Source organism: Hyaena hyaena, unplaced genomic scaffold (assembly GCF_003009895.1).
Source record: "Hyaena hyaena isolate Hyena2069 unplaced genomic scaffold, ASM300989v1 scaffold_118, whole genome shotgun sequence".
Taxonomy (NCBI): Eukaryota; Metazoa; Chordata; class Mammalia; order Carnivora; family Hyaenidae; genus Hyaena; species Hyaena hyaena.
Genome location: NW_024080751.1, coordinates 71930 through 83961, shown reverse-complemented (window position 1 = coordinate 83961; position 12032 = coordinate 71930). Strand labels below are relative to the sequence as shown.

At 54.1% G+C, this 12032-nt stretch overlaps 1 protein-coding gene across 1 annotated transcript in view; it reads left to right on the top strand.

Annotated features, from left to right (window-relative positions):
- MYT1 (myelin transcription factor 1) overlaps positions 1-12032 on the top strand; it is a 38487-nt gene that overhangs the window by 11471 nt on the left and 14984 nt on the right. The window contains exons 7-13 of the mRNA XM_039237030.1: positions 732-866; positions 1356-1446; positions 2523-2636; positions 5541-5755; positions 7140-7264; positions 7792-8058; positions 11257-11411. Of these exons, the coding sequence (XP_039092961.1) occupies positions 732-866; positions 1356-1446; positions 2523-2636; positions 5541-5755; positions 7140-7264; positions 7792-8058; positions 11257-11411 (1102 nt within the window). The remainder of the gene's footprint in view (positions 1-731; positions 867-1355; positions 1447-2522; positions 2637-5540; positions 5756-7139; positions 7265-7791; positions 8059-11256; positions 11412-12032) is intronic.

Genomic DNA, 12032 nt, shown 5'->3' with positions numbered 1-12032 from the left:
GGGGTCCTGCACTTTAGAACCCGCTCAGGTTTCTGCCTCACCTGGTGTGGGTGTTCTGAGTGTGGCTGTGTAGTTTCTGCATTCTCCCCAGGGGGACAGCTCCGTGTAGGAATTTTCTGGGACACTGGCTGTGCTCTGGGGATCATCTGTGTCCTGGCAGGTGTTCCCTTCTGGCCCCCACACTCAACAGTGACCTCTCTGGACTTGCAAGTCTAGATGAGGTCAGCAACTGAACCTTGAGTTTAAGTTTCTGCATAGTCATTTATATTAGTCATTTGGCATTGGGCAAGTTACCTTCTATGTCCTCCTCATTTTGTCAAATCCAAAGGACATATCCTGGCAGGGACCTTGTCACATCTTTCACCTCTCTGTGCAGAGGCTGTACCTCAAGGCATGGGGGCCCTTGGAGGCATGGCCCCTGCCCTGAGCAGGACTCACACAAGTCAGTAGGAGCAGGGAAAGAGGCCACCAGCTGCCACCTGGGCTGTCCTCTTTACATGCTGCACATCTTACCACATGGAACAGTGTGGGCAGCTTCTGGGCTTTTCCATGAGGATAGCTGATGTGGACCAGTTTCTCCAGAACTATCCAGCCCCTAGTCCCTCTCAGGCTCTTGGGCAGTCTGGCTGCTTTCCTCTCTAGACAGCTGGAATGAAGAGTCGTGGCTGTTCCATCCTCCTCCCCACTCGGCTTTCTGGCTACCCTCTAACTGATGTGTCTTGTGTGTTTAGATCCCTCTAGAGCTGAGAAGCGCGAGATCAAGTGTCCAACACCAGGCTGTGATGGTACTGGCCACGTGACAGGGTTGTATCCTCACCACCGAAGCCTATCTGGTTGCCCCCACAAGGACAGGATCCCTCCGGAGAGTGAGTAGCTGTGCACAGCTCAAGCCATCTCTGGTGTTTGGATGATATAGCCACCCCCCACCCCCAGCGCCCCCAAAATGGCACTGTCCCTTTGGATTGGCACTATCCAAATGCCCAAACTTGAGTCCTACGTGGCCGGGGACATGGAGTGTGCCCGGTTACCGAACTTGAGACGGCAGTCAGCAAGCTGGGGAAGAGCCAGCCGTCTGTGCTCTGAAGGCCACGGGGAGAAGAAGCCTGTTCTCACTTTTAAGCTAGAGGCAGTCATTGTGAACATTAATTCCAAAGGGTGAATCACAGAACAACCAGAGGTTTTGAAGCCAAGAGAGTCAAGGGGCCACAGTGTGCCTCAACTGGACTGCGGCCTGGGAGCCACCCTGGGTTGCTGCTCTAAGCTGCCACTCTCCTATAACGTTGCAGACTTCAGGTGGGGCTCCTCCGTGTTCCTTGGCTGTGCTCACCATCTCCCTCTTCCTGGTTCTCTTCCAGTCTTGGCTATGCACGAGAATGTGCTCAAGTGCCCTACTCCTGGCTGTACAGGCCAAGGCCACGTGAATAGCAACCGCAACACGCACAGAAGGTACTTGGGTTGAGCTGGGAATGGTGAGGGCTGGTGGTGGGGGTGGGGGTGGGCTGGGCCTGCTGTGTGAGCCCCAGCCTGGGACCAGTGCAAGGTCAGAACAGGCCTCTGCTCTGTGTGTGTGTGTGGGGGGGTCAGCGTGGCACCCAGAGGCGTGGTCACTGTGGTGGGGTCCTGATTGACCAGAGGGTGGCTGCAGGGATGGGTATGTGCTCTTCAGAGAGGCCTGCTGCCTGTGGTGAAAGCCAGGTGGAGGCTGTGAGACATTTGGGAAGCCTCTGCATACTAGCGCTTGCTCGTGGTGGGCCTCGGCTGGCCAGGACCGCGCTCTGGGCTACACTGTGGGTTCTGAGACCCCGGTGGAAGTGAGACTCCCACGATGCCCTCAGGGTTTAGCTGTCTGCTGTCTTCCACAATGAGAGGTGACCACACCCCCCATCCTTGCCTGGAGCGCCTTGGGCAGCAGGGCTGTGATGGGATGTGCCCTTGCAAAGGCTGCCAGAGCTTTTGAGGTCGCTTCATTAAAAGGCTACATTCCTGAGCCCTATTGTGACTAGTCACCTCTCCAGCAGCCATGGTCATCTCAGTTCTGACAGATGAAGTTGCTCCCCTGACGTCTCAGATTGGGTGCTTCCCCGGGAAGAAGGGATTGGGTGCTTCCCTGGGAAGGTCTGGGCCTCCTGGTGCGGCCTTGGCACAGTCCATATTCTCTAGGGTCAGGACCCAGGTTGTGGGGCCCTTGGGCCCCTGGGCTTCCCCAAGTTGAGCCAGAGGCATCCCGAGTGTAGCACTGGTTGGCGGTGAGGGGAGAGCAGGCCCATTGCCCAGACCTGCCCAGAGGAGGTGCCTTTGCCCAGAGTCCTGAAGGCCTTTAGGATGTACTTTGTCTTTGTGCATCATTGCTTAGAATTTCCCACAGCAGAAAATGACTGTGCAGCCGCTACCCTGAGGGCTCGAGGACAGAGCTGGAGAGACAGGAGCCTTCGCTGAGCTTCTACTGGTGTCTGTGGGCTTCTGGGCTTGGACAGGCAGGATCTGGAGGGGAGTGCTCAGCTACCTCCTTGCCTTTTCTCTAGTTTGTCTGGATGCCCCATTGCTGCTGCTGAAAAATTAGCCAAATCCCATGAGAAGCAACAGCCGCAAGCGGGAGATCCTTCCAAGAATAGCTCCAATTCAGATCGGATCCTCAGGTGAGTGAATTGAGCCACAGAACTCACTCAAGGGGCTGCCTCCCCAAATGCTTATACGGGGCTTCCCAGTGTCTCTGGGGGTCCATGTGCACATGTGTGTATGCGTACATGTGCGAGTGTTCATGCTTGCATGTGTGTGTGTGTGTGTGTGCATGTGTGCGCTGATGCCCTCGGCTGCCCTCAGGACTTCCCAGAGGACAGATTCTGGGCACACACAGGGCAGCGTCTGACATCTGCCACCCTCACTGGTGTTTCGTCTGCGGCACAAACACCCACAAGGCCGCCCCTGCCTTACTCTCCCCAAAGGCATCTGATCTCACTGCTTGAGATTGCTCAGGGATCTGTTTGTAGAGACCCTGATCCTGTCTCGAGAGGGTGGACCACACCACCCGAGGGCCACTGCCGTCCAGAAGCACCAGGAGCTGCTCTTTCTGTCTGTCTTGCCTATACGTCCTTCACTCCAAGGGAGGACCCTAAACCAAGAGAGAGAGATGGGTTCATGGGGTGCCCTTCAGAGCATTGCCTCCTTGTGGTCCCAGGGGTTCTGAGGCAGCAGTGGGCGTGTGTGTGTGTACACACCTGTGTGTTCATGTGTGCACATCTGTGTGTGTGCATGCAGACGTGTGTCAGCAATAAGGGGGCTCCTGAAAGAGCATTCAGAATGCATCTGCTTAGCACTCCTGCCAGCCATGTGACCCTGTGAAGCGGGTACCGCAAGTAAGGCCAGAGTCTCAGAAACTTGCCCAAGGTTACACTTGCTGGCTGGGGGAGTTGGCGCTGGCCCCTGGCCAGCTTGGCTTCAGGAACTTGTTCTTGACCACAGTTCTCTACCCATTGGGGTGATTCCCCCCCGCCGCGTACCCCGCTGCCACTGTCCTCACTCAGTGGACCCTCTGCTTCCTGTTTCTCTGAGAGACTAGGATTCACATATTCTTCCCCTTCCTCAGTTCACCAGACCACAGTTCCATATCTGCCTCCCAAAGGAGAATGTGGGGGACAAGGGCCACTGTACCCTGTAAAAGCCTAATACCTGGAAGTCACAAACGTGGGCAGCAACATGGACCCTGGTCTGGAGAGAGGCCCCCTCCTTTCAGGGCCCATCCAACCCTGTTCCTTCCCTGGCGTGTGCCTGGCAAAGGTCCACCCAGAGGAACTTGGTTGCCCACCTTGGCCTGCTCTGCGGGTCCCATGTGTAGAGTCTCTGGATGGGGCCAGGGCCTCACCTTCCTGCACTCCCATCCATGGGTGGCTTTAGGCTTGCATTCCAGTTGGCCTCTTTCCACTTGTTGGCTTTTGATATGGTTGGAAGCGGCTTCTTACCTCCATCCTATAACTGTTCCTTCCAGTTTCCTGCCATTTATTATTTCGATTCCTTTCCTGCCTCAGTCTAAGTCACTGGTAACATGCCACAGCAGCAGGCAGGTGAGGCCCAGTAAGCCCAGGGTCGAGGGGAAAGAGGCTCCTAACATGGTAGCTGTGCCCCCAGGAAATCTGACCTCTATTTGTCTGCCTGTAAAAGTGGACAACAATGTTATCTTGTGGACTTCAAAAGCATCTCACGAGGTTTGAAAAAGATAGTGACATTTTGCCTCCCTGGGCCTTTGGTGAGGAGCCTCCAATGGTCATGATTGTGACCAGGATGCAAGAGCCTTCTGTTCGGGTTCTGTTCATTCTGTGTGGCCATGTTTCTGGATGTCATACCCTGGAGTGTGGGGAGAGTCTTTGCAAATCTATGCTGGTGTCACAGACACTAAGTCTTTGCTGTGGGATGGAGCCCTGGCTTAGGAAGTCATTGAAAAATGGTACCAATGTTAAGTTTAGGGCTCTTTTTTCTCCCGGGAGGTACCTGAGCACACTCCAGTAACTTCTTCAGATGCTGCCAGGCCCTTCCACCTTCCTTGGGAAAGGAGAATGTGCCCATGCTTGAGGGTGTCTGCTTTTTGAAGGTTCTGGCTCAGAGCTGATTTCCTCATGGTTGCAGGTCTTTCCGTCACCAGGCTCCTGTTTTGGGGCCACACACAAGGTCTTGTAAAACTCAGCACCTTGAAGACCTCACCATTGACCCCTTCTTACTTCCTGTGATCCACTCTTTTCAGACTGAAGTCATTTCTTGGTTCAGAGTCAGGAGCAAAGAGAGAGTGGGGGTGCAGAAGGGTCTCCCAGGCCTCCCCCTCTCTCTTCCTTCTCTCTCAGCTGACAGCACAGAAGCCTGTCCACGCCTTGTGTGGTTGCCATTCTCCACCTGACTGGTCTTCCCGCCCTCGCTCCTGTGCTGTTCTGGGCTGGTATCTTCATGCTATCTCCTGTGCATTTTAAACTCTGAGCTCTTCCAAGGGCTTCAGGGATGATGAATTGAATGCCTGCAATGGCCTTTTCATTCCTGTCCTCAACCTTCTCAGCCCCTCCAGGGCTCTTCTCAACTGTCTTCAAGCAAAGAGTAGTGAGGGCTAAAGCCCGGCCCAGTGAAGAGCCTGATTCTGAGAAACACACCCGTCCCTCTAGATGCCCTGGCATCTCCTCCCTGGGGAACTCTGTTATTCCACCAGGAGAATTCTGTCTAGGGGTGGCTGGCCACTGTCCTGGGGTGCTCCTGTCGGGTTGCCTGCCAAGGGCTCATACCACTAGTAGCAGAGCAGCTTGAAACCTGCTCTCCTAAGTTATGGGCAAAGTCTAGGGCCCTCCCTCTTCTGGCTAATGCTGTCTGCGAGGGCACATGCCATTGTTTCTGCAAGGTTCCAGTTTTTCCTCATACAGATCAGGCCTGAGGCACCCTTTAGTGGTGGGATATGGGGGAGGGTCTCTGTGCACAAAGGGTTCTGAAGGGTTCCTGCCTAGGCTGTGGGATGGGGCATGGGGTCCCCAAGCCCTGTCCTCATGGTTATGCACCTCTATCCTGAACCTCAGGCCCATGTGCTTTGTGAAGCAGCTTGAAGTCCCTCCATATGGAAGCTACCGGCCCAGTGTGGCCCCTGCCACACCCAGGGCCAACCTGGCCAAGGAGCTGGAGAAGTTCTCCAAGGTCACCTTTGACTACGCAAGTTTTGACGCTCAGGTTTTCGGCAAACGCATGCTTGCCCCAAAGATTCAGACCAGCGAAACCTCACCTAAAGCCTTTAAATGTAAGTAGGGGAGATATGCTCCTGGGAGGGCTTGAGAGATGGGGGAGGAGGGACCCCTTCGCCAGGAGCATGTAGGGAATCTCCCCCTTAGGGGACCCGAGCTGTCTCAGTGTCCATTCAGGTGACTTTCCCAGGGTCTATATCTTGCCCATGTTTTTGCCACCATGTCCCCCATCAAACTTGACGTATCTCTTCACTATGTGTGAAACAAAACCCAGGTCCTCTATGGTATGCATGTCCAAAGGCTTGAGAATAACTTCCCTGATGTGGTCCACTCTGCAGGGGTTCAGACAATTCAGCCAGGCTCTGCTGAATTGCTTCCTGACAGAAGCTATTTGCTTTCCTGCATGTGGACCATCTTTCTGGATACAGTGTGTTGTTTTAGCTACAAGTGTTGTGGATACTTGTACTAACAAAATGCATTCCTACAAACTTTTGAGAAAAATCCTTCCTGTTTGTTTGGTCACTCAGTATACTAATCTGTGGATTGTAAGCCGATTAGCCCTAGAAACACATATGAAATGGAAAAGCACCCCAGTGTGCCCATGAGATCGGAGCTGGCATCTTGCAGTGGGTGTTTGGCCCTCAAATGTAGCAGTGAGGCATTGCCATCATGTTAATAATGAAAATAGTAACTGATGCAGCTGCCAGCTACAGTATGGACACCTTTCCCACTTGTTAGGGTTAGGGGTTTCCTATCACTGTGTACAGGCACCAACAGACAGTCACAAAGAGCTTTTCATATATCTGGAAATTTACTGGTGATATCGTGATATCAGAAATGTCATGCTTGAGGGTTATTTATGACTACTGTATAATTACCAGAAGAGAGAACATTTTATGTCCTCATTTGTCATGTTTATTTGAACAATAATGTTACTTTATTAAAGAAGTATTATGGGTACACCAAAATCAGCCTTTTGAGATGTTGTGACAAAAATTTTCCTACTTGAGTGACATTCCCATCCACTCTCCCTCTTTACAGAATTCTTTACTGTCTCAGTAAGCATTCACCAATAGACAAGTTGTTTTTGAAATATCAGGGACGCGGGAATGTCTTTGGAGGGTTTTATTCTTTCTGCCCAAATTTTAAATGAGCCAGAAATAGCCGCTTCAATACCCTGTGAGAGGGCGAGTAGGAGTGTGCTGTGGGCACACGTGACGGGGAAGAATGGTCCTGCCTCAAGCCCTTCCATGTAGCTGCGTCCTGTGCTCTCCCAGCCACCCCACAGTCCCCGCCCCCCCCAACCCCCCACCCATGTCTGTGTGGCCACCATCCATTCAAGTTCTATATCAGTCTGGTGTTGTTCCCTTTTTGCAGCCAAACCTTTCCCAAAGGCCTCTTCCCCCAGGCACAGCCCCAGCACTTCATCCTCTTCTGCAGGCTTCGACTACGCGCATGATGCCGAGGCTGCACACATGGCCGCCACAGCCATCCTGAACCTCTCCACGCGCTGCTGGGAGATGCCTGAGAACCTCAGCACGAAGCCACAGGACTTGCCCGGCAAGGTTGGTGTGTCCCCTACAAGGAGCTCCGTCTGAGAGAGATGGACTTTTGGATTTACAGTCAGGACCACATGCCGACACACAAAATGTGCTCAGGGACCCCCAGTGTCCACTTGAGAAACTTTTCTTCCTCCCGGTCACGGCTCCTGATGACCGGAGGGGTAAGATGGGTGGGTTCCCTCTGAGAGCTCTGGGTGCTGTGCCCGAGGAGGACTGAATGGCTATGCACGTGCGTATTTCCTCCTGCTCCCCTCGAGCCTGGGTGCTGAGCACATGTCGGTGTGGGATCATCTCAGGTGTCTGGTTTTGTGGTGTTAGCAAGACCTGAGAGAGTGGAGGCTCCTCCACGTGAAGTTCAGGAAGTGGCAAGTCAAGATTCTTGCTTCCCAGAGGTTCTTCTCTTCTTGTTTGGCTCTGCTTCCTTCTAAGAGAAACTCTTCGGGGCGTTCTGTAATGCTGATTTAAAGTACCAGAAGGCACATGTGGGAAGGGGTGAAATCACTAGCACAGATTTACCTTCACAATTGCAGGCTGCAGACATTGAGGTAGATGAAAACGGAACTCTGGACTTGAGCATGCATAAACACCGCAAGCGGGAAAACGCTTTCCCCAGCAGCAGCAGCAGCAGCAGCCCTGGTGTGAAGTCCCCTGAGGCTTCCCAGCGCCACAGCAGCACCGGTGCCCCAAGCAGCTCCATGACTTCGCCCCCGTCCAGCCAGGCTCCCCGCCAGGACGAGTGGGATCGGCCTCTGGACTATACCAAGCCCAGCCGCCAGCGAGAGGAGGAGCCCGAGGAGGTGGGTGTAGGACCGGAGAGCGCCGATGTGAAAAAGTGCTTGCTTCTCCAGGGAGAGCTTCCAGAGTCCTGCCGCTGCCCACATGGCGCCTTGCCACCTCTTAGGAAGCGAGGACTCGGCCTGCCCTCCTAGAGAATTTTTCACCCTTGAGCCATGATATCATGGTCTTGTCCCATCCAAGAGAGAAGTGGCCTTCTCACTTCCATGGACATGGAGATCAGCCCCATTGTGGGCCCCGGGAAAGCATGAGGAAGAGAAGGGCATCTTTCATATCCCATGGGAGATATTTGGGAATGGCTCCAAATTCTTTGGTTTTGTGGTCTCCCCCCAACCTGCTGTCCACACAGGGACACCCTGAATTCTGGCAGCAGTCCCTCTTCACCATCCACAGGACACTCTGGCCACCTGGCTCCTTGGACAGAAGCAGGAGAAAGCTCCTGGCCCTGGGAGCCCCTGTGGCGGGCAGTGGCCTGAGTCTCAAGACCAGCACCACCTGGTAAAGAGCAAGAAGCCAGGGGTCTGTGTCGGAGATGCAGTCTGGGGACAGTGAAACATTCTTTTCCAGTCATTCTACCCTCTTGAGAGTGGGGCTGTTTGAAGGCTTTTCCTCAAAGACGTGTGCATCCTGAGTAGCAAGGCCCAGCTGTGAGGGTGGTGCAGACTCCAGGCAGCCTCTGCACGGTGTGGGCAGGCCTGTAGACGCCTTCTATTCTCCCTTCCCATCCCTGAAAGCTCCCCACCAACCCTAGAAGGGCTGGGGGGCAGGTCTCTGTGGAGGAGGAGGTGGGCGACTAGGATTCCTCTCTGGGAAGCCACCACCCTTGCAGTTCAGTCCCCCCAGTGAGCCAGGCTCCCGCTACACACTTCACATGTACCCCTACTTTGCAGAGGAGTAGACTGGACCCCAGGCTGAGGTCACTTGGCTCAGTCATGTGGCTATAACTTGGTGTCAGGCCCCGGAAGAGGGCACCTCTCAGACTGAGCCCTGAGTGGAGGGGGCTGAACTGTATGGGAGGTTTTCTCTCTGGTGGGTGGGAGCCCAGTATGAGGCCAGGTGGGGTCTTTCTATTTAGAGGCCATGAGTGGTCTGCTCTTTTCTTGTTCCAGTCCTGCCCCCAGGTCTAAGCTGCTCCCCGCCCTTCCCGGTGACTGTAGTCCCTCCCTTGGCCCCTCCCTGCACCTGTCCATGATCTCCATTCAGGCTACATCCTTGGCTGCCTTGCCCTTCCCCTTCTCCTTTCACATACCCTCTGAGCACCCCAGGATTCATGTCATCAGTCTCAGGAGTCCTGAGGTCGCCGCCCACTCAAGCCGGTCCCCACATTCCACCCCACAGTCACTCTCCAACCCGGAGCCTCGGCTCACTCCTAGACCCTTCTTCTCCTCCAGTCCCCTTTCCTGAGCACAGGAGGGTCACCCCCAGAAAGGCCTTCTGCATCAGGCCTTCCTGGTCCCTCTACTATGGCCCTGGGCTCCCAACTCAGACTCTCCTTCCAGCTCTGCCCAAGGCTCCTTGATCCGTCCTACATAAGGCTGCACCCGTACTCAGTCTCACCTCCCATCCCAGGTGGAGGTGACCCACATGCCCGAGGCCATGGGACGGTGTTGGGACCCAACGCCCTGGGCTGCAGCCAGGACAGTATCCATGGGGCTCTGGGATGCTCTCCCTGCTCTGGAACAGTCTCCTCCCCGTATTTCTGGGAAGTTGCCTTTTTTTTTTTTCTTTTTTTTTCTTCCTGAAGACCCACCTTAAGTCAGACTTGCTCAGGGGAATGAGCCACTTTGTCTGCACCTTGTCCAATAATAGTATCCACAGCAGTAATAGCAACACCCACCACATTGACAAGATTCATTATCAGGTATTGAGAGCCTTCACTATGCGGGGCTCCACTCCCCAGAAATCCTGTAAGGGTCTGCTGTTACCTCAAGTTTACAAGTGTAGCATCTAGGGGCACCTGGCTGGCTCTGTCGGTTGGGCATCTGACTCTTGGCCTGGGCCTGAATCTTGGCTTGGGTCATGGTCTCGCATTTTGTGGGTTTGTGCCCCGTGTCGGGCTCTGTGCTGATGGCATGGAACCCTGCTTAGGGTTCTGTCTCTCCTCTCTGCCCCTCACCTGCCTGTACTTTCTCTCTCAAAATAAATAAGTAAACTTAAAAAAATAAATACATAAAGGTATAGCATCCAGGCCCCAAGAGGTTAAACAACTTGCCTGGGACACACAAGTGCCAGCATTTGGGATTTGGGACCATGAACTATCACACTGGTTAACTGTCTCTGATATAGGCCCACTTGCCGGTGTTGACCTTCTCCACTCTTGTGGATGGGGATTGCCCTTGTTCACCCCTTTGTCCATAGTACCCTGCCCTCTGGTGGTTACTGAACACCTCCAGACATAGAACTGGAGCTTTATGAACTGCCTGCTGTGGTCAGGGTGTCATGCTGGGTGGGGAGGCATAGGGCTAGGGGGTCACAAGGTCACTGACTATTTTTATCACATTTAAAAAAATTTTTTAAAAAATTTATTTCTGAGAGAGAGAGAGACAGAGAGAGACACACAGAGAGACAGCATGAGCAGGAGAGGGTCAGAGAGAGAGGGAGACATGGAATCTCCATGTCTGTGGAGACAGAGCTGTCAGCACAGAGCCCGATGTGGGGCTCGAACCCACGAAGCATGAGATCATGACCTGAGCTGAAGTCGGACGCTTAACCGACTGAGCCACCCAGGCGCCCCTATTTTTATCACATTTTTATGTGATTGTTCTCATTGTGCTATCTCATCATCATAGCATTTCAACAAACACTTGTTGAGTGCCTACTGTCTAGTGAGCACTGAAAGAACTGCATTTTGTGTAGGTTCTTATATACAGAAGGTGGCCCAGTGGCAGTTAGGTGGAGGAGACCCACATGCCTGAGGCCATGGGAAGGTGTCAGAGCCCACCACACTGGGCAGCAGGCAGGCCTCCTCATTCCTGGGGCAGCTTAGGAGCTCTTGCTGAGGTGGGGGAACACAGTAGCTCCTCAGGGGTACTGTCTCGTGGGTTTTGGGGGTTAAGTCTTCCTCCCTCATCCAGATGGTAGGAAAAACCAGAAAATGTCTCTGTGAACACTGTTCTGAAGGGTCCCTCTCTCTCAGCCCCCGGTCGGGCACCCGGCCCCCCGCCAGCCGGTTAAAACATCTCCCTGCTGGTTTTTTGCAGTCAGAGCCAGCAGCCCATTCTTTTGCTTCTTCTGAAGCAGATGACCAGGAAGTGTCGGAAGAGAGTTTCGAGGAGCGCAAGTATCCTGGGGAAGTTACCCTGACCAACTTTAAGATGAAGTTTCTCTCCAAGGACATAAAGAAGGAGCTGCTCACGTAAGTCCCCATCTGGGCTAAGAGGGCTCCTTGAGAACCTCTATAGTCTGGGAAAAAAACATGTCCTGGTCTGAGCCCCCAGTGACCAGGTCCGCTCAGTCCTGGACCCTGTCCCTGCCCTGGCCTAGCTCTGACCGTCCTCCTGGCCAGACTGCCTTGCTGGGCATTGGGCGTCCTGCTCTGCAACCCTCTTGAGCCAGGCAACAGCTGACAGGCTTCCTGTCTTCTCTGCACGGTGCTGGAATCTAACACAGTATTCTAAAGTGATTAAGAGCAAGGAAGAGCCTCTGTTCTGGCCCACAGAGCAGGGCGGCTGAGGGAAGCTGACCCTCTCCTGAGCCCCAGCTCTCTGCCCTGGCTTACAGTGCCCAGGCCTGATGTGTACTCTGCTCTGAGACACGGTGCCCTCAGCTCTGGCAGCCCATCCAGGCCCTTTGAGCTAGTCCCCATGGGGTTCGAGCAGACACTGTTACAGAGTGGGGAAGCTGCTAGTAGATACGAGTCATCCCCTGGTTGGATGCCACCCCGCAGCCTTCCGGTCACCCCACGCTGAGAGCTACTCGTCCTAGAGGACTGTGGGAGGTGGGACCTGGCGCCTGCACCATGGGTGCTCTGGCTCTC